The sequence below is a fragment of the Corythoichthys intestinalis genome, chromosome 4 (assembly GCF_030265065.1).
Source record: "Corythoichthys intestinalis isolate RoL2023-P3 chromosome 4, ASM3026506v1, whole genome shotgun sequence".
In the NCBI taxonomy this organism is placed as follows: Eukaryota; Metazoa; Chordata; class Actinopteri; order Syngnathiformes; family Syngnathidae; genus Corythoichthys; species Corythoichthys intestinalis.
The window spans coordinates 30711059-30734599 of NC_080398.1; the positions used below are offsets into that span (position 1 = coordinate 30711059).

At 39.9% G+C, this 23541-nt stretch overlaps 1 protein-coding gene across 2 annotated transcripts in view; it reads left to right on the forward strand.

Annotated features, from left to right (window-relative positions):
- Positions 1-23541, forward strand: part of iglon5 (IgLON family member 5) — a 424128-nt gene that overhangs the window by 305732 nt on the left and 94855 nt on the right. For both annotated transcript variants that reach the window (XM_057833795.1, XM_057833794.1), the window contains exon 2: positions 8414-8492. In XM_057833795.1, coding sequence (XP_057689778.1) covers positions 8414-8492 — 79 coding nt within the window. The remainder of the gene's footprint in view (positions 1-8413; positions 8493-23541) is intronic.

The window sequence follows — 23541 nt, forward strand, 5'->3', positions numbered from 1 at the left end:
AAAGAAGACCATTTTTAGGGAATTCTTGAAATGATTATTCAATTATCAAAATAGTTGTAAAATAATCAATTACCGTATTTTTCGGACTATAAGTCGCACCAGAGTATAAGTCGCATTTTGGGGGGAAATTTATTTGTTGATTTATAAACTCAGGCCCCCCACAGTGCCAGCTTGCGGTTTAGTGTGGAAATAACATGTGAAATTTCACAATTGTAATAATTTCACACATAAGTCGCAACCCAGCCAAACTATGGGGAAAAAAACTGCAACTAATAGTCCAAAAAATTCGGTAGTTAATCAATTGTGGCAACTCTACTATGTATTAGGGCCGATATATAGACTTTTTCCAACATCAGCCATCGGCCGATTAATAAAAAGAATAAGCCAATAAAAGAGGATTTTGATCAGGCATCTGTGTGGGCAGCTGGCCACCGCTGACTGATGGTAGGACCCTGGAAGGACCGTGCAGCAGCTTGAAGCCAGGCTGCTGCAGGAAGCTTCAAGCTAGCTTGTTTTGTAAATATTGTAAGATTTTTTTTTTATCTTGCATGAGAATATGCAATGTTGCTTTAGCATTTTAAGGTGTTTAGCGAGTGATCCTTACACTCAAAATTTAACACATACCGTTAGTGTAGGGCACAGGTGTCAAACCGATTCCAGAAAGGGCCAAGTGGGTGCAGGTTTGCTTTCCAACCAATGAAGAGGACACCTTTTCACCAGTTAGATCTTTTACATGTGTAATCAGTTAAACTTTGTCAGGTGCTGCTTGTTTCAGCAGGAAGTTCATTGGTTAAAACTTTCTGCGCGTTATCGGTTGGAACAAAATCCAGCACCCACTAGGCCCTTTCTGGAATCGTTTTGACACCTGTAGTGTATCATTCGCGTTAGCATGGCGATCATCTTCTTAAACTCTCACTTGTTTACATCTCGTCACGACGTCCTGGTAGTTTTAATAATTTGAAAATAATGTCCTGTTCTTGCTGAGTGTGTATAGTCATAAAAGTAGTGATGCGTCCGTTCGTTTGGTAGCACCAGACCGAATTAATCCTTTAAGTCTCAGGACATCATTGTAAATTTGAAGCTGTTGAAGGATTTTCGTAAAACCTGCCTTTTATAATCTATCTGCTTTAAAAAAAAAGTATATCGGCCTCAAATATCGGTTTACAAAATTGGTTTTGGATATTGGAAATCGGCTGGATCGGCATCTGCATTTAAAAATCCCATATCAGTCGACCACTGCTACAGTATGTATGCATGACAACGGTTTTCAAGCCTAGGATGGTAGATTTGAAAGAATATTTCAAAGTAGATTATTATTTTTTTATGATAACTTTGCATTACAGAGCCCACTTACTGCCCATAGTTAGCTGGGGTTGGCTCCAAGCACCCCCCCCCCCCACCCTCATGAGAATAAGCGGCTCGGAAAAATGAATCAATGAATGCGTTTCATTCCAGAATTTTTAAACATACTGTAATTTTCTGACTGTAAGATGCTCCTTGCTCCCTGTTTGAACCCTGCAGTTCATGCTGCTAAATTATGGATTTTTACTGGCTAATGAGCTGCATGTCTTCTGGTGTAAATATCTTATTAAACAATGTGGAATCTTGCGGCATATTGTCAAGTGCGGCCTATTTATGAACACGATTTTCTTTCCAAATTTGGTAGTTGCGGCTTGTAGTCAGGTGCGCCCTAGGGTCTGAAAATTGTGGTAAATGCTAGCACTGAAAAAGGTCTTGAAGTTGGAGTTGTAAATTTTGTACAGTATTGTTGTTTGCATCAACCATATGAACCTAAAATGCTAACCATGCAGATGTGGAATCTTGTTTTAAATATGTTGTAGCATTGCTAAACATATATCCATGACTACTTTTTTTAACTCTAAAATGCTAACATTTAGGGGGGGAAATGTTATTAAGTGGAAATTTTTAAGAACGATGCAGCGTTAACATGACACTACTTGAGTAATCTCTTGAGAAAAAACTACTTTAGTAGTACCTTTTAGTTTTACTAAGCCACACTTTTTACTTTTACTTAGATTTTTGAAGAAACACTACTCTTACTCCACTACTTTGAGCAACACTAGTTGTTACATTTTTTTCTTTATTCTACATAAAAATTTTTTTTTTTCTTCTTTCAAGAACCAACAGTAGCTCTACCAGTTTCACCAATTAGATGTTGCAACAATAATCACAGGACTCCATTATACCAATCAGACTCAAGCTTGCCGTTCTATGATCACGCTGGCCAGTTCAATCACGAGGCGTCTTTAAAGCACCGTAAAATATATAAGTATTTGACATATGCCACGTTTACATGGAGCCAAATATTCCAATTACAATCGGAATATTTGTTCAAACCGAATAAATGTGTTCCATATAAACACCTCATTCGGAATGAACAGGCCCAAACCGAATGGAATTTCATTCCGATTCACAGGGGTGGAATATTCCTTTTCCCAAACCGATTCGAAGTAAAATTATATCATGTAAACAGGGAAGCGGAATGGTGTCTGGTTGCGTTCTTTCTGCACATGCTCCGTACTAACGTGGTGACGTCACTTGGTGACGTAAGTAACGTCTCATGCAACATGGCTTCCAAGCACACGCACAGCGCACCCACACAACTTTTTAAATGAACAGCGTGTCATTCTGAAGTTTTGTTTCCACTCGAAAAGTTAGAACAGCAGCTGATCTGACGATCGATCTCCATGTTTTGCAACGTGACGCTTTGTTTTGATTAATCTGCGCATGTCAGACGGCAGTTGTCGAACGTCCTTTCGGAATAAAGGCAGACACAACAAACGCTGGATCGGAATAGATGAAGTGACATGTAAACAGCTGATGTGAAATTTCCATTCGGAATGATTTGAATCGGTATGAATAAAAGTCAGCATGTAAACGTGGCTATTTAGCGCTGCCCTCAACATGACTTGAAAGCACAAGTGTTAAACTCTCTCCCAGTTTTCATTTTCACCGATTTACCGCGGAAAACCGGACATATAATCCTTTTAATTTCATAATAGGAACTATAAGGGAACTACAGGTGTTCACTACTAAACTATTCAAACTACAAACTATTTTTTGCAGTAGAGGGAACCCGTGCTCTTTGAATGAAATACGCTTCATTTCTGTAATTTTTTTTCTCTTGCTGGAATTCAATGATTTTTCTTATTTCTTTGGCTTATTGTGGTTATGTAATGGGTTACTGTACAGTATAATAATAACAGTTTACACAGATAACTTTGTGCTGTGAAAAAAATACTATTGTTAAAAAAAATTTTTTTTAAATCAAACATCGCAAGCAGTTACTCACAATGTTACTACTTGAGTATTCTTTTAATAATGATAATAATAATAATACATTTTATTTCTAGGACGCTTCACAAGAAAGATGGGAACGCAATAGCTCAACAACAATATCAATCATAAAATTAGATTAAAAGCAGGAAAAAAGTTATTAAAATTTTAAGAGGTCAAGATAAAACCGAGATAAGGATCATGGTGGGTAAGAAAGAGTAAACGGGTGTGTTTTGAGTATGGATTTGAAAAGTGAGAGGGTAGATATATTGCGAAGATCGAGGGTTTGGGAGTTCAAGAGCTGGGGGGCACAGTCACTAAAAGCTCTGGAACCGAAGGTGGCGAGATGAACACGGGGACCAAATGGTGGAGCAAAGTGAACGGGGGGGACGGTTAATACAGAGGAGATTGCATAGGTAGGGAGGGACCAGGCCACGGAGTGCTTTAAAGGTAGTGACAAGGATCTTGTAGTTGATTCTTTGTTTGACTGGGGGCCAGTGAAATTGACGGAGGGTGGGGGTGCTGTGGTGAGTGGTGGGGGTCCGAGTAATGAGGCGTGCTGCTGAGTTTTGGAGGAACGCAGTTTCTGGAAGGACTTATTTGGGAGACCGAAGAACAGTGAGTTACAGTAATCGAGCCGGGAAGTGACTAGACTACAGATAAGTGTGGAAGCAGTATGGTGTGTGACAGAAGGGAGGAGGCGAGAAATATTGCGAAGGTGGAAGTAAGCTGATCTGGTGATGTCGTTGATATGTGAGCGGAAGGAGAGAGTGCTGTCGACGATGACACCCAGACTCTTAACCTGAGTAGAGGGCGAGATCGGTACATTGTTGATGGTAATAGAATTTTTTAAATTGTCATTAGAGAGCATGAGGTTGTTGTCTACAAGGAGGACTTCTGATTTTGAGCTATTGAGAAGAAGTTGGAGGAGAAACAAGAGTTAATATCTTCTAAACAGAGGGTGAGGGAGGAGGGTGGAAGGGAAGAGGTTGGTTTTGAGGAAATGTAGAGCTGGAGCTCATCCGCGTAGCAGTGGAAGTGAATGTTGTGTTTGAGGAAGATGGAACCGAGGGGGAGAATGTAAATAATGAAGAGGAGCAGCCCCAGGACAGAACCCTGTGGCACGCCAGCGGAAACAGGGAGGGATTTGGATTTGTGGGGGCCGAATTTGACAAATTGCGTGCGGTCAGACAGTTAGGAAGTGAACCAAGACTGGGGTGTGTGAGTGATTAATGATTCACTAAATGCTTTTAAATTTGCACGTGACTACATTTTTGGATGACTATTTTTACGTGAGTGATACTATTTTGATGTAACACTACTTTTACTTGAGTAAGATTTTTGGCTACTCTACCCACCTCTATTGTTTCTGTGACCGCATTTTTTTCAAGCCGAAAACGCTAAAGACTTCCACTTTGAGAGCTTTATTCAACATCAGCGTTATGGCGTAAGAATATGCTAACAATAAAAACATCTAAATTTGTATTAAAAACAATGTAGCATTAATTTACCATATTTCCATAGCTGTTTTTCTTTTAAAGATCAAAATGTTAATATTGAAAACAATAACGTCTCAAAGTGCAAGTTTAAGGATGATATAGTGTTAGCGTGGTGAAACAACAGCATTTTCCAAGCCTGAATTGCTAGACATGGTACCGTTGTATCATTTTTAAAGACTTCCACTTTGAGATATTTATTCAACGTTAGTATTTTGGCTTCCAAAAATGCTGTCAAGAAAACAACTTAATTTAGAAATCTGTTCAACGTTTGCATTTGAATAAACATTCCCGCGCCAGAAGGCAGGCTAGCAGACTCATGTGGGAGTCCCTCAATCCCGCTTGTAAAACCTTCCCATCACCTCCACGCTTAGAATCATTTGTCTTGATGAAATGATAAACGAGGTGGTACTTGACTTCGCTTCCCATCCGTTTAGCGTGGCTCGCGCGCCGAGACGAAAACCTCGTTGCCGGGCCAGACTTTAGGACGCTTCAGCTTTCGCCCTCTTCTTTTATGAAGATGAATTTATTAAAGCTCAAGGCTCGAAGCCGCCGGTATATTGAGGTCAACCCTCCATAGTTGAGGACGGAGCCCTGCTTGGTGGAATCAGGTGTACAAAAAAGTACAGAGTACCCGACAGGCAGGTAGAAAATAGGTCTTTGGTTTATCTATATTTGCACTCCTGGGCCTAAAAAAATTAACTTTTTTTTTTTGCTTCACCTGAGTGTCCAGCACAAATCACATTTCCTCTTTAACAAATGGTTCTCTGGCTGTGTCATTGCTTCTTCTTCTGCAATTGTGTGTATGTATGTGTGTGTCCCTTCTGTTACTATCCCTTCATTTCACGGTCCGGCACCTCCGCGTGAATCCTTTTCCTTGGGCTCATTATCAGAGCTGTTCAACGAACATACTGGCAGAATGCGGGAAGAGGCAGAATGATTATTCTGGGGAGGGTCAACGGCGACATTGTGACTTGTTGTGCGCATTCATTACTTTGACGCATGCATAAATAAGGAAGCGGGAAAAAGTGACATTCGAAGAAGTGCTGTTGTGACACTGTCGTTTTGGAGGGTTTGTTTACTTGATAACCTTGTTTTAAAGGTGAGATGTTGTCATAATAAGTCATTGGCTGCCATTGACGGTGATAGACGTCCAGTTAGTTTTGACTTGGAGAGGTTGGCAGCAATCATTCGCTGTCAATGGAAGTGTATGAGTTATTTCTTGGAAATGAGTGCATTATAAACAGGGGGGAATGTGGGTAGAATTTCTTGCTGGAATTCCCAGACATAAAGGTCGCCACGGTGCAAGATTTTTTATTTATTTATTCATTAATTTGTTCAATTTTTGGGTTGGGGACAAACCACCTAAAACCACTGAACTACAAAGAAAAGTGCAATAGGCATAATTACGCCTGTATTCAAAATGGTCGTTTTTCAATTATTTAAAAAATAACAATTAACAAAAACACCATTAACCCCAACCTAATTTTTATTTTCCCTCATTTCCTCACATCGAAATGGAAAACCTCAATTTTAGTTACTTTACATTAAAATTGAAGATAATGTAAACGTTGACCTATTTTTTTCAAATAATAAAAAGTAACATACATTAACAAGAAGAAGTACAAATAACAATGGTATGAAAAAGTGTCTGAACCTTTTGGAATTTCTCACATTTCTGCATAAATCCATGAAAATCCATTGACAATTTGGTTACCAACTGCTATAGAGTATACGATCACCGTCAAATGTGATCTGATATTTGTCAAAATCACACAGATGAAAACACAGTGTCTGCTTTAACTACAACCACCCAAACATTTATAGGTTTTCATATTTTATTGAGGATAGCATACAAACAATGACAGAAGGGGGAGAAATAAGTACGTGAACCCTCTGCCTAAGGAGACTTAAAGAGCAATCATACCAATTTTTATCAAGCATTTTAAGTCAGCTGTGTGCCCAATCACTGGTGAGTGGTTTAAAGCTGCCTTGCCCACTATAAAACACACACCTGGTAAGAAATGTCTGATTGTCTGATGTGCATCATGCCTCGGTCAAAAGAGCTGCCTGAAGACCTGTGATCAAGGATTGTTGATTTGTGTAAAGCTGGAATTTGATACAAAACCCATCTCTAAAAGTCTGGAAGTTCATCAGTCGACAGTCAGAGAAGTTGTCTACAAATGGAGAGAGTTTGGCACTGTTGCTGCTCTCCCAGGGAGTGGCCGTCCACCAAATATGCCAAGAGTTCAGCGCAGGATACTCAGAGAGATAAAAAAGAACCCTAGAGTGTCTGCTAAAGACTAACAGAAATCACTGGCACGGTCCAATATCTCTCTGCACACATCAACTATATGTAAAACTATGGCCAAGAATGGTGTTCATGGGAGGACTCCACGGAGCAAGCCACTGCTGTCTAAAAAAACATTCTTGCTCATTTAATGTTCGCAGAAAGGTACTTGTACACTCCACAGAAGTTTTGGCAAAATATTTTGTAGACTGATGAAACCAAAGTTGAACTGTTTCGGAGTAGCACACGTCGTCATCTGCTGAGGAAAAAATGGAACAGCTCACCAACATGAACACCTCATCCCCACCGTGAAGCATGGTGGAGGGAGCATCATAATTTGGGGCTGTTTTGCTGCCTCAGGGCCTGGACAACTTTCAATTATTTATGGAAGAATGAATTCAAAAGTTTATCTGGATGTTTTGCAGGAAAACCTAGGGCCGTAGGTCAGACAGTTGAAGCTAAAAAGAGGATAGATGCTGCAACAACACAATGATCCACAACACAGAATTAAATCAACTTCAGAATGTTTTCAGAAGAACAAAATATACATTCTGGAGTGGCCAAGTCAAAGTCCAGACTTGAAGCTCATGGAGATGCTGTGGTATGCCCGAAAGACAGCGATTCATGCCAGACATCCCAGGAATCTGACTGAACTCCAGCAGTTTTGTAGAGAAGAATGGGCCAAGATTAGTCCTGATCGATGTGCCAGACTGATCTGCAGCTACGGCAAGTGTCAGATTGAAGTTATTGGCGCCAAAGGGGAGTGGGTCTGGGGGGCACAAAATATTAAATGTGATGGTTTACTTACTTATTTTCCGCTGTTATTGTTTGCATACTATCCTCATTAAAATATGAAAACTTATAAATGTTTGAGTGGTTTTAGTTAAAGCACACAGTTCTTTCATCTGTGTGATTTTGACAAAGATCAGATCACTTTTGATAGTGATTTTTGGCAGAAATGTGAGAAATTCCAAAGGGTTCAGATACTTTTTTATATTACTGTACCTTAGCTGGGAGCTACGATAAAGCATCAATATAAAGCCCATCTATTGATCATAGTTTGATGTAGATGAACCCAAAGATAAAGGATTTCGTTTTTTACTAATCAAATTCTAAAATATAGACTCAGGAGATGCACATTATTCCAATATCCGATATTTTTTTTGCTGCCAGCCCTTACCAGTCAAAATGAATTTAACGTCTATCACCGTCAATGGCACGGAAACATGATTATTCATCTTGTCAGTTGATGATCACGAGAACATCTGCGTGCTCATCTGTTGCCGTCATTTTTATCCTCACCGGACTCTCTATCGTCTGTTCTTGGCAGGCTGGAGTGTGCACGGAGCGGAATTTGGGCACCTGCCGGAAAACATTACAGTTCTAGAAGGCGATAGCGTCACATTGAGGTGAGTCTTGATCCTGTACACCTGCGCCCGCTAATTACGTTTGGAAAACCTGTTTGTCTTTACACGCACACACACACTTACTCACCTGTCATGGCAATGAAATCCAGAGCCCATTTTGCGCCATATACCTTAGCTGTTTTTATCACACAACAAAATAGATAGCAGTTTATCGCTCCAAAGTAAACATTGGCTGGAAGTGAGTGCAAATTTATGTTTTTTGTCATTCTCAAAAATCACTCGCTCAGATTCTTGCATGGATAAATAATAAATAAAATTTTGTTCTTGGCTTGTAGTCATTTTTTTGTGTTGCTTGAGTCCAAACTAAATGAAACTGAACTAAAACTAAACTAAAAAAAAAATAAAAGTTTGTTTGGCTGAAATTAGAGGCTACATTCAAAATGTCTGATTTTTAGTCCTCGTTATAAAGAAAATATTTGTTAAATGTCATTTGTTCGTGGTTCAGGTCAAACTAAGTCTATAAAACTATATCCATCATCTACCTCTTAATCTGGGTTCGGGTCGCGGGGGCAGCAGCTTTAGCAGGGAGGCCCAGACTTCCCTCCTCCCAGCCACTTCAACCAGCTCCTCCGGCGGGATCCCAAGGCGTACCAAGGCCAGCCGAGGGACATAGTCTATCCAACGTGTCCTAGGTCGTCCCTGGGGCCTCCCGCCGGTGGGATATGCCCAGAACACCTCTCCAGGGAGGCATTCAGGAGAATTTCAGACCAGATGCCCGAGCCACCTCAATTGGCTCCTTTCAACGCAGAGGAGTAGCGGCTCGACACAGAGTCCCTGCCGGATGACTGAGCTTCTCACCCTATCTATCTCACCCTGCGGAGGAAACTCATTTCAGCCGCTTATATCCGGGATCTTGTTCTTTTGGTCACGCCCCCTAGCTCGTGACCACAGGTCAGGGTAGGAACGTAGATCGACTGGTAAATCGAGAGCTTTGCCTTTGGACTCAGCTTCTTTTTCACCACTACGGAATGGTGCAGAGTCCCCATCACTGCAGAAGCTGCACCAATCTGCTGATCGATCTCCCACTCCCTCCTCCCCTCACTGGTGAACAAGACCCCAAGATTCAACTCCTCCACTTGGGGCAGGATCTCAACCCCGACCTGGAGACGGCACACCATCCTTCTCCAACCCACCATGGTCTCTGATTTGGAGGTGCTGATCTTCATCCCGACCGCTTCACACTCAGTTGCAAACCGCTCCAGTGAGAGTTGGAGGTCACGGATTGATGAAGCCCATAGCACCACATCATCTTGTTGAAATTCGCCTCTCCAGACAAGCCGCACGGAAACAGCGACAGCTGAACAAAGTGCCGCTCTGCCGATGCCGCCACCGCGCGCGCCAACCGGGAAGGCGGAACTTCGCGCGTTCACCTCTGATATTAACCCTTTGTACTGACTCCATGTTCCAAAAGTTTGAAAAAGACTCGCCAAAAGCAGGGTTGACAATTTATTCGTCGACAATGGTCAAAAACAAGGCAAAAACAGACGACGGAGGGACAATTCTGGATCCAAAACCAGGCTACATATTTCCGAGCAGCAAAATCTGTCTTATCTCAGTGTACAGTGTTTTTTAAGTCCGTGGGCCGGCCGGAGGTGTATCCAGGCGTTGCTTTGGGATCATCCCTCTCTGGCCGGTTTCGGGCTGTTTAAGTTCGTGCGTGGATGGGATGTGGTTGTCACAGCGACCGACGCTGGTCTTGACGTCACAAGCGCCTGCTATCAACTTTATTATCCGGGCTGGCACTACTTGTTTTAGGACAAAGCGCGCTGGTCTTTGTCCTTGTTCGTTTGTTGGGAGGACTGATTGCCAGTGTTTCGTGCGTCAATCTTGCTCGTGGCGCACACGTTTTGGGCTTCTGTGATAAGATGGCGTTGTGTATCTATTCTGTTTCTTTAAACTATGGTGTGCTATTTATTTTCAGCTGTATTACAGTAGTGCAGTCCTACATTGAATATGAGAAATGATACTATTCCCTGATTGATTATATTACATGTTCGAGTAATGCAAACAGTTAGACAGTGCCTACGAGAAACGGTACCATTTTTCCTTTTCCCCCTCATGAGCGCCGATAAGGTGATTCACTTTACTGTGTTCAAGGCCACTGAGTGGAGTCTGCCTAAACTATAGTTAAATGAATGTGTTATACTAATGCAAACAATTATATGGTGTGTGCGAGAACAGTACCTTTTCCCTTCAATCTGCAAAAAGCAGGGATGCAATGCTGAGGCCACCAAACCAGTTGCCTGCCACAGCCAGACTATTCTCCCTGTATTTTTCAAACACCATCAGAAATAGTCTGGGACCCAGCCCATTAACGGCCTCTCGAGCAAGGTACAAAATCAATCGTCCAATCAGATTCGTTAATTGGCGTGACGTGTTCTTAACGAGGAACGTCACTCTTGCGCGACGAAAGTCGTGTCTACAACAACACAGATGGCGAACGGGAGAGCCGAGAATATATTCCAATCCGCGGTAAAACCAGTTTGAAATTACCAAAAACACATCGAAACAAGTCAGTAACAACAGTCAACATGGCTCGCGCTAGCCATGTTGAATAAACTTCTCCATTGTCCGCTCACGCTAATTACTTGTCGCTTTAACAACGTCACGTCTGCCCGTTGCTGATTGCTACTCCCAGCATGAAGACCAAAATCTGACACCGGTCGTACAGGGACCAAACAGCCTTTATCAAGGGGCTCAGTACCGCATATACAGTACATATTACAACCAAATAAAAGGAAAAAGAAGAACTACTGTAATTTCCCGAATATAACTCGCACTTTTTTTCCCCAAAATCAACTTGTAAAATCATGGTGCGCATTAGAAACTGGTATGGGGATGGAGCCATATATACTGTATATATGGTGGGGCAAAAAAGTATTTAGTCAGGCACCAATTGTGCCAGTTCTCCCACTAAAAAGATGACAGAGGCCTGTAATTTTTTTCATGGGTGTACCTCAACGATGAGAGACAGAATGAGAAAAAAAATCCAGAAAATGACTTTGTCTGATTTTTGAAGAATTTATTTGTAAATTATGGTGGAAAAGAAGTTTTTAGTCACTTACAAACAAGCAAGATTTCTGGCTCTTACAGAGCTGTAAATTCTTTAAGAGGCTCCTCTGTGCTTCACTCGTTACCTCTATTAATGGCACGTGTTTTAACTCATTCTCAGTACAAAAGTCTGTCCACAACCTCAAACAGTCACACTCCAAACTCCACTATGGCCAAGACGAAAGAGCTGTCAAAGGACATAACAGAAACAAAACTCTAGACCTGAATCTTGCTTGGAAGACTTAATCTGCAGTAGGTAAGCAATGTGGTGTGAAGAAATCAACTGTGGGAGCAATTATTAGAAAATGGAAAACATGCAAGACCACTGATCATCTGCCTTGATCTGGCGCTCCCCGCAAGATTTCACCCTGTGGGGTCAAAATTATCCCAAGAACAGTGAGAAAAAATCACAGAATCACTCGGGAGGAGCTCGTGAATGACCTGGGGAGAGCTGGGACCAAAGTCATAAAGGCTACTATCAATACCACACTCTGCCAACAGGAACTCAAATCCTGCAGTGCCAGATGTGTCCCCCTGCTTAAGCCAGTACACGTCCAGGCCCATCTGAAGATTGCTAGAGAGCATTTGAATGAGCCAGAAGAGGACTAGGAGAATGTCATATAGTCAGATGAAACAAAAAATTGAACTTTTTGGTAGACACACAACTTCTCGTGTTTGAAGGTGAAAGAATGCTGAATTGTATCCATACTTACTGTGAAGCATGGGGGTGGAAACGTCATGCTTTACCACATTTTTTCTGCAAAGGGACCAGGACACCTGATTCGTGTAAAGGAAAGTATGAATGGGGCCGTGTATTGTGAGATTTTGAGTGAAAACCTCCTTCCATCAGCAAGGGCATTGATGAAACGTGGCTGAGTCTTTCAGCATGACAATGATCCCAAACATATTGCTGGGGAAACAAAGAGTGGCTTCGTAAGAAGCATTTCCAGGTCCTGGAGTGGACTAGCTGGCCTCCAGATGTCAACCATATATGAAATCCTTGGGGGGAGTTGAAAGTCCGTGTTGCCCAACGACAGCCCCAAAACATCACTTCTCTCGAGGAAATGTGCATGGAGGAATGGTCCAAAATAACTGCAACAGTGTGTAAAAAAACCTTTGAAGACCTACAGAAAGCGTTTTGACCTCCGTCATTATCAAATTAGGGAATATAACATAGTATTTAGATGAACTGTTGTTACCATTACCATTGACTAAATACTTATTTTCCATCATAATTTGCAAATAAATTCTTTAAAAATCATAAAATTGATTTTCAGGATATTTTTTTTCTCATTCTGTCTCTCATCGTTTAGGTACACCTATGAAGAAAATTACAGGCCTCTGTCATCTTTATAAGTGGGAGAACTGGCACAATTGGTGGATGACTAAATACTTTTTTGCCCCACTGTATAAGTTGTATATATATATATATATGTGTGTATAAAGACCGATTTTTTTGTTTTATTGACACGGCCATGATGTGTTGAAGAAACGTATGCGGCGATCCGTTGCCGACCATTACGGTACGTGACGTCACCATTTTGTTTCGGTCGTGGCGAGCTAGGGAAGGAGTCGGAGGCTGGGTATCAAAAAACTGAGCTAATCCACGTTGCTTTATTGACATTTAGGCTGCAACAAAATACGGTAGCAATGTCTGTCTCACATGCAACCCGCGGAATATAACTATCTCTCCGGCTGTTCCCTCAACAAAAATACCTCCCCCCGGGAACTACAGGGTGACCCAACAAAAAAGTTTACACTGCCATAATACAATTTAAATGCCATGTTTATTCAGCTTAGAATTAGAATTTAATCACAAATGATACATTATTGTAAAGAACATGTACAGTACACTCTAGTTTTCAATGTGTCCTCCCTTAAGTGTCACAACAGCCTCCAGGCGCCTGCGGAACGCTTGACAGGTCTTCTTTATGTAGGATGCTGTCATCTTTTCCCAAGATCTAACAATGGACCTCTCCAAGGCTGCCACAGAAGTTTGTGGCTTCTTACAGGCACTGTCCTCCACAGTTGCCCATATGCTATAATCCAGGGGATTGAGATCTGAAATCTGGGGTGGCCACATATCACTTTGTCAATCAACTTCTTGGTCCACACAGATCGGCACTTCCAGACCCAGGTTTTCGTGAGGCTGTTCCAGTATCTTTCAGCTTCTTTTTAACTTTGTAGACTGCACATCTGGATATTCTCAGATTTGCTGCAATCTCAGTAGGTTTCAGACCGGCACGCAGCAATTCAGGTACAGCTAAAGTTTTCTTCATTTTCAGCAGAAGCACAGGAATTGTAGAGACGAGAGATTACCAGCTGCATTGAGTGACCTTAATGAATCACTTAAGCATGACAACCTATTTAGATATGTTTCAATGGCTTTTAAACAAGCAGTCAACTGAGTGTAAACTTTTTTTTGGGTCACCCTGTATACAACGTGCCAACATAAGTTCCGCCGGTGAATTCTGTTAAAGCTCGCTACACGGTAATACTTCACTCTGATTGGTCGAATGATTTCGTCTGTGTTAAATTCCGCTTTTTTCACTCTTCATAAAGCACAGAATTTAGTTTCTTGAACTCATTTGAGTAAACGTTAATTGCATCTCCGCAACTCGGACCGTAACAAATGTAACACAACACAGACTTTCTGTGTCCGTCAACTTTCTGTCCCTCAGGAAACTCAAATCCATATAACAACAGTTCCTTTTGTTACCGTCTAGTCAACAGCTATGCGCTCTTCTGATTTCCGACCTAAATCACTACTTTTATTTTACCGTATCTATCCATGGAAGAAACATTTATTCATCATGATGAATCGAGCAAGTTATACGTCAGCCTTTAAAAGAAAAATCTGTTTTGTTTTCTCCTGGATTCTCGTAAGTTGAAGAAGTTGTCAGATCATATTATTACCGTACATATTGTCAGTTTACGGTAATGTTTTAAACTACCAATGTGCTATGCTTGTGCTGTGTTTCACCAGTCAGTAAAATGACATTTCTGTATCTGTACACAAGCTCTGTTTTCTTGTATTCTTCTATTTATTGGTGCTAAAATTAGGGTGCGCGTTATACACGGGTACAATAATTTCCCCTAGATTTTACAAGTAAATTTGGGGTGCGCGTTATACACGAGTGCGCCTTATATTCGGGAAATTACTGTACGTCTACGAGATGTACCGTAATTTTCAGACTATAAGCCGCTACTTTTTTCCTTCATTTTGATACCTGTGGCTTATAGTCCAGTGCGACTTATTTGTTGATTTTTTTTAGATAACATTTTATTTGACAGCTGTGTCATAAGACTGTCATAAGATCATCAAAATTATGACATGATACTATCATGGACATTACTGAATGCTTATGTCATTAAGTGTCATTAGGCAAATTATGTCACTAACTCAATTTTTGTCCATCTTGGATCTTTTGCATCCATTCAAAACTGAGATAATTTGCCAGATAACACTTAATGACATCTGTTATAAGCATTCATGAATGCTCAGGACAGAGACATGTCATAATTATGATTGTGTAATGACAGTCTTATGGCACCGCTTTCAAATCAAGTGTTAGCAAATACCATAACTAGCAATTGATGAAACAATTGGAACAGTAACTGAAGAAATATTTAGCACAGAACATGATTTTTGCTTGTTATTTACATCTGTAGTGCTGCAATGCATGCTAAGAGGCATGTTGGATGACAACAGTCAACAGCAGGTGGCAGCAGAGGTTGACTGTCTCCCCCAAGGGAGCAGTGGCCAAATGAAGCTTCTTGAAGCAATAAAGCTTTGCACTAATTAGTTCAAAGTTTAATGATGGTTCATTTGGTCTTATGACAGTCGGTCGTATGATGCCGCTGTCAAATAGGTTGTACGGGTTAATATATTTTGGTGTAAATATCCCATGATACAGTGAGGACAGCTGCGGCTTATAGTCGAGTGCGGCTTATCTATGAACAAATGCCGTTTTCGTGCCAAATTTGGTGGGCTGCGGCTTATAGTCAGGTGTGCCTTATAGTGCGAAAATTAGGGTAAGTCGTACTAATGCTACGAGAAAAAAGTCTAATTATTTTGTAGGTTAACGTAGCTTTATTCAGCTATGCATTTTACGTACATGTACCGTAGCTGAGAGCTACGACATTAGCCTGGCTAATGAAATATTTGTAGTATATCTTTGTTGTGGTTCTTCTTGGGAAAAAAAAATGTGAATTTTTTTATTTTTTTGCCGTGGCACGACATGGTGAGGCTGTCTGACTCCAATGCAGCCCACCACCACAGCTTCAAAAAATCCAAGGGGAAACCCTGAGGTTGAAGTTGTCGAGCAGTTCCAAAAAATTTTTGTCAAAATTTTTTTGGGGTTGGTGTGTTATTATTATTATTATTATTATTTCATCCTATTATACGGCATACAGTTATGGATTCATTTTTTTCCCCTAAATAACTCCCAGTGTAACATTTCTCATCATGCCTTTATGACTTCACGAGCAGCAATAATACATCCTCTTTTGTAATCAAATGTGTGCGTATGCGCACCGGACAGCCTGCGGCTGACAAACAAAACACAAAGTGCTTTATAAATAAACTTCCACTTGAATGTAAATCACTTTTTTTTCCCTTTTTTTTTTTTGCCCGAGTGGCTCAAATACTTTTTTTTTTCCCTGTTCTGCTCCAGACGAAGCCGTTTGATGCGGGCCATTAAGACGAAGCCACATTTGATGTTATTACGCTTCTCATTTCCTCTGGGCTCCAAGTGCTGCTGCAGCAGCAGCAGCAGCAGACGTGATTAAGTTTAAAATTAGATTAATACGCCATTTGTACACTGATTTTGTCATTTTTATGGCAGAATTACTCGCATAGAACCTTGTCAGTGCATCTGCAAGACAACCGTCAGCTTAGAGACTATTTATGTTTAAGAAAGTCGGATTTGATAAAGTTTTAGGAAGTTCTGCACTTCTTACCTGCTTATGTCCAATAAATTGGGAAATGCTGTGAGAGGACATCTAGTGGTTTTATTTTACTGCTATTTTACTGCCTTGTTGGATCACGGTGACCCAGAAAATTTGTCACCTGAAATGTTCTACTGGTAGAGCAGCACTGCTGATGAATACTTTTTTTGGTCATGGATATTTACATTTAAGAATAATTCTTATACAGTGGAACCTATACATACGAATTTAATTTGTTCCAGGACCTGGTTTGTAAGTCAAAATGGTCATATGTCAAACGGGATTTTCCTATAAGAATACATTATAATACGATTTAATTCGTTCCACGGCCCAAAAACCTACGCTAAATCCTTAATAAATACTGCTGGTAAGTCACAATTACACATAGCAAAACAAATAAATTATAAATGCAAATTGGAATGATGATAATAATAATAATAATAATGTAACGAATCGGGTTCTAATGTGGCGGCTGTCCCAGATAGCAAAATATAACTGGAGCGGACATGGGCCAGATGTACTGCAAATTTCGGCCCAACTTCGTAAAACGGATCCGCCCAGTGTCTTTTTGAACAATGGGCCAAACTCAGTAAGGAGTCACTTGCCTGCTCAGCAACCAGTTTTAGGCCAGAACTGGTCCAAGGTAGCAGACACGACATTAATGTATGGCCCGGAAAAACACACATCTTAACCAATCTGGGCCAGATTTGTATCTAAACCGTTTTCAGTATTACATTTGGAGTCTATTTTGTTCAATGTATCATACTGTAATGTGTTTATATTGCAAATTAAATTTGTCTATTAAAAGCAATTAGTGGTGCAACGATCAATTGATTAACTCGTGTATTCGATTAGAAAAAAAATATTGGAATTAAATTTTGCTGCTTCAAGTATTCGTTTAATTAAAGTGGCGTTGTAATTGTTTATTTTGAAAGTGTTTGCATTTAGTTTAATTGATTAGGGTGGATACACTGCCCTCTGGTCTGCCTCTTTTCACATGGCTGAATCCAACTGCCCCCTGTTAAGACCAACGTAAGTTTTTGTTTGAGCTAATGTTTTTTAATGCATTCATAATTTAGTTTATAGGTGTCTTTAGCAGTTTTTTGTGGGAATATGTTTCTGAACCATTTGTTAAGAGGATTGTATAAAAAAAAAATTTTTTTTAATTAAAAAAAAAAAACATTAGCATTTTATAGCATTTAAGATAGCGGACTTTTTCTGTGTAAGTTAGCGGATTGGTCTTTTGTTGTACATAGATACTCATTTAAAAAAAAAAAAAATTTAATACCGTTTGAGGCTCAGCTCAGGTATTTAAATTTTTCATGTTCTTTATCCAATTACTCGATTATTCGAACTAACTAGTCTATCAATTAATCGACTACTAAAATATTTGATTGCTGCAGCCCTGCAAGCAGTAATGACACTTCTTTTTCATGCCATTTATTAATGCTAAAATATTAATGCAAAATAAAAAAAAATATAGCAAAATTCAAAAAATATTTTAATTGGAACAAGCAACTTAACATTAAAGATGACCCATTTTTAGACTGAAAACAACATATTGCATTTGTTAAGGTCAATGTTGGGAGTAACGCTGTTATAAATAACGCCGTTACGTAACGGCGTTATTTTTTCAGTAACGGGGTAATCTAACTAATTACTTTTTCCGCCGTTACAACGCCGTTACCATTACTGACGGACAAAAGCGGTGCGTTATTTACTCTGAATAAATTGAAGAAACTACCAGCCGTGTCGAGTCGACTCTCTGCTCTGTTGATTTGTCATCCAAGACTTGAGGTGCGTTCAGGTTCGAGAATAGCGCACGTACTTCTGACTCCAAGCTGTTTGTTCCTGCTCATTAAATTAGACAATGCTTTCCAAAGTTTGGTAACGTTTCTGTGTTTGCTACACCTGATGCTAGCCTCATTCCCATCTCCCACTGTCAGCCAGCAATAATTCTGCTTCCATCTTGAGGACGGCAGGCGCTTTGAAGGTGACGTGAATTGTCGGGAAACGAGCCTACCTAAATGCAGCCCCTCGAGAGATGCGATGGAAGTGATTGTGATTGGCTGAGGGTTAGATTCATGTGTCGTGGTAAGCCAATCAGAGCCGGTGATTTCACAAGCAAACCGGGTCAGGGTCAGGATGGCAGAGCATTCAGAAGAAAAATTGTCCTTTAAGAAAGAGGTGGAGATATAGACACTATTTCAAGTTTGTCGAAATTAAAGGAAAGAACCTGCATTTATGTCCCGGGGCAAAGCTTTTGTCGACATCTGTGGTAAGTAATTCAAATCTGCTGAAGCACCTAACAAGTTAACTACCTGTCTGTTCTTCTCTATTCCACTGACTCGAATACTGCTCACAAAATTTCAAATTCTTTGACATACAACAAGTTCTTTTTAAAGTAACGGAAATAGTTACTTTCCCTGGTAACTAGTAACTTTTACTATAGAGTAATTCAGTTACTAACTCAGTTACTTTTTGGAAGAAGTAGTGAGTAATGTAACTAATTACTTTTTAAAGTAACGTGCCCAACACTGGTTAAGGTGCTGAGGTAACGGGGGACCTAATTCATTGACGATGAAAGGGAGTGGGAGATAGTGTCCAAAGAATCAGGTGGGCAGTTCGGTGATAGAACAAGTGAACTAGCAGGCAGGCGTGATGCCAGGCAAGCAGTACAGGATCTAAGGGGGAAAAACACAAAAATGAGCTCAGTATCAGGATTACAAGATTCTTTGTTAGCTGAAAGTCACATACCTGTAGGTGAGTTGTTGATCCGGCGATGATGTGTGACCAAGGACCGGTTTGAGTAAGCTGCTGACGATGATCAGCGGCACCTGGTCCCAGGCTCACTCATCTGTGCAATCAAGGCGACAATTAAGGCAAAGCTGTCATAGTGCAGATCGAGGCCCCGTCTGGAGCACTGACGTTAAGCGGGTGTGATCTGGTGAGCTGAGGCCGGATCCGGCACGCAGTCGCCTGCTATAGGGGGTGATTTGCATGCTATTCCTGAATGCACCGTCTGACTGACTGATATTTGTATTTCTTTAGCTTAATGTGGTTATGTAATGGGTTATTGCACAGTATCATTGTAACAACAGCTCAGATAGATAACTTTGTGTTGAGAAAAAAAAAATCAAACAAATTTGTTAGCAGTTACTCACAATGTTACTCATTACTTACCAAATACTGTTTTTACTTGTACTTCAGTAGATTTTTTGGAAGACTACTTTTACTTTTACTTGAGTACAATTTTTGGCTACTCTACCCACCTCTGTTCATTGATACGATACGAGTGTTTTGAGGCAAGGCAGATTTATTCGTATAGCAAAATTTAACACAAGGTAATTCAAAGTGCTTTACAGCAAAATAAAATTAGCAAGACACAATTAAGGAAAAAATTAAATAGAAGCACAAATAAAATCAAACGTAAAAGTCATATCAAATCAGTAAGACAGCTAAATCAAAAGTAATTACAACTGAAACTAGAAATAAACCCAAACAAATTTAGCAAGTCAAGGCACAACTGAATCTATAATAACTTGGAATGCTTCCCAAGGAAGCCTGATCTACAGTTGGTGTAGTGCTCTACTCATTTTGGTGCATTCAACGTTACTCATCAGTATTGCATGAGAAGGATAAAAAGGACGGTGATGAATAGCCAAGCAGAGGCGGCGCAAAGCTAGGGTAACATGAATCATGTGCTATTCACGGACACCCCATTTTTTCAAATTAACCAGAACACTTTTCAAGAGATTTCTTTTTATTTGCATGGGTTGTTGTGAAACCACTCGAGGGGGAGGTTGTGGATATGCGTCAGTGTCGTCATTGTCGTTGCGGCGCGCGGACGCCGACGCAGAAAAGCTCAAGGCCGACAGGAAACATAGTGAATTCTTGTGTTTATTTAACGAGAAGTACTGAGGCAGAAGAGAGAAAGGCTTGACGAGACTGAACTAACAAAGAGGAAAACGCAGGTGTAAAGAAGGCAGTCGAGGGCAGACGAGAGAAACCAGGATGCCGGTGTGGCTGACAAGGCAAGGTGATAGAAAAACATCTAGAGGGAAAGGTTCATAAGGAAACTGCCACATATTGTGGAGGAAACATGAGACTGACAGCGGAACATGTCACAAGAACTTGTGAAACCTTTCGAGTAAGATGAAAAATTGCTACTGTTTGAACGCCAACTAGAAAACAGTAGTGGTAATCTGACTGTCAACTGCAGTGATCGGATTGCCCTGTTGTAGGGCATTTTTTGCTTAAGAAAAAAAACCTTTAATTTCAATACTATTATTATTATATCTTTATATCCAGTGGCGGACTTGGCAATTTTGGTGCTTAAGGCGAACATATCCAGGGGCCCTCTTCATGGGTCAGGGGTTAAAAAGGTGAGAAGGGTGTGGAGGAAAAATGTTCCGGTACACTAGGGCTGTCCTAAACGACAAATTTTCTCCTAAGTAGTCAGCTGACTAGTTTTACAATTAGTCAACAAATATAATGATTTTCTTTTTTTTTTTTTTTTTTACTAATTTAGCAATGAAATTTTTGTTGACGCTTATTAATTCACAAAACCATTTTGGAACACTTAAATTCTTTATTAAAGTACAAATAATCATGTAAATAACAATAATTAATCACAAATAAACAATGAGGTTAAATGCTGATAGCAATTACTAGTGCAAAAGAATGGAAAGTAAACAGATTTGGAACAATGACTTTGCCTTTCCAACATTATTCAAAAGAATTCTTAAAAAGAAAAAAAATCTTGCAATATTATTACAGTCTACTACTATATATAATAGTAGTAAAATAATTATAATAATTATTCATTGCCAATCATACTTGTTATAAAGAGTGTCATTTGAAAGCTATTCTTAGTATAGAATCTGTATTATGTAGTATTTACATATTATAATATTGATTCTGAAGTATGTGGGATTAACTCCAGAAATCTTTATTTATATAACGAACATGACATGGTTTCACGAATAGATTTAATTGTTATTTATTTTTATTTATTTATTTATTTATTTTGTCGTTAGCAAATGCTGTTAACCAGCTGTTGAGTGTTATTGTATGACTGATTGGAACTGTACCGCATTGTTTCGCCACAGGGTGTGCTGTCATGTATTTTATGTCCGGTGTGAAGAAGAAGAAAGTTAAAAGAGGCATTAGAGGCCTGTTCTCAACCGCTCCCTCACTGCACTTTGGCTCTCATGGAGAGTACGTTTGCTCATGTGTTCGAGATAAACAATAGCCGAAGTGCAAAGTGAGCTGTACAAATAGCGAACTTAGTGGCGTGAAAATGCGGGAGAGCTAAGTGAAGCTAACGAACAGCTAATTGGAGCTAAGCGATGCTAAACGGAGCTAAGCGAAGCTAAACGGGGCTAAATGAAGCTAAGTGACTGATACTCAGTCTGTCGTCGTGGAACAGTCCATTGTAGTGCGTGTGTGTGTGGGAGAGATAATTTAAATGCAGCATTCAAATGGCTTTCTTTTTTGTTTTGTTATTTGTTTGTTTGGTATGCTGACATAATTATACATGACGAATAGTTCGGGGTGCTGCTGGCTCCGGTGGCCCTTGTTCGTTGGGGCAAGGGCAGCTGGTTGGGGGCCCCCTATTGGTTGGGGGCTTAAGGCGATCGCCTACTTCGCCTGAATAGTAAATCCACCTGTTTATATCATTTTTTTTTTTTTTTTTGGTAACACTTTACAATAAGGGTCCCTTAATTATCATTAGTTAATTAATTTTTAGACAATAACTCATTTTTAAGTAACATTACAATAATTAATATAATTGCTTATCTAACATTTATTAATATATTAATTAACATGAGTTAAAGCATTAGTTAATGCATCAGTTAATGCACAACCATGCAGTAACTCATGGTTTGGTAAAATTAAAAAAATATATAGGCCTGTATAGGGTTAGGGTTTGTTAATTTAAGCATTTATAATTTCTCAGTTAAGGGACACATGTGCTACACTTTACAATAAGGGTCCAAAAAGCATTCAGTACAGCAATGGTTAATAAAGGTTAAGGGGGTGGGGGGGGGGGCTTAAGCATTTATAATTTCTTATTTAAGGGACAAATGTGCTACACTTTACAATAACGGTCCAAAAAACATTCAGTAATGGTTAATTAAGGTTAAGCAATACTTATGAGGTACGTTCACGTGAAATAATACTATACTTAAGGTTAGGTTAGTAGCACCCAAGGACTCACAGAGCAATGTTTCTCATTTTAAAATCACATAATCACTTACTGGTACCAGTATACATCATTAACTATTTATTAATGCACTCATGCATATGTGAATTAATGTTATATATTATATAGTTTATCTATTACAACCTAACCTTAAGCTAAACTACCTAACTAAGAAACTATAAATGCTTAAGTTAACAAACCCTAAACCTATATAGGCCTATATATTTTTTTAATTTTAACAAACTATTAGTTACTGTCTGGTTATGCATGAACTAATGCATTAACTAATGTTAATTAATATATTACTGGTTATGCATTAACTAATGTATTAACTAATGTTAATTAATATATTACTAAATGTTAAATAAGGAATTATATGAAAAAAAAGGGTATTGGCCAGCACCTGTCAAATTTATGCAAATGACCTTTGATGGATGACGTAAGCAACGCCCCTTTTGCGCACCTGCCAAAATATGGTATGGTTAGGTGTTCCTTTTGACACCTGTTAAAGAACTATGGTTATTGGGTGTCTCTGAAGTCTGGTTCGCGTGTAGGTGTGAGAGGAAACCTGTGGAGCTGAGGCGCCAGGGTGTCTGGTAGTCTTTTGTTATTTGGGGTCTCCCAACGTGGCGAGGGGTTTAGGAGGATGTGGGCTGTGTGTTCGTGGTGAGACACTGCGTCTGCGGTCAGTAGGGGTCCGCCATGCAGGTGTTGCGGGGCGTCTTTGATGAGAAGAATAGTTGAGACATGTCCAGACAGCCCCACCTATGTAGGACCACGTGATCGGCATGGGGTGGGACCAGCGAATAGGTTAGTTTAGCC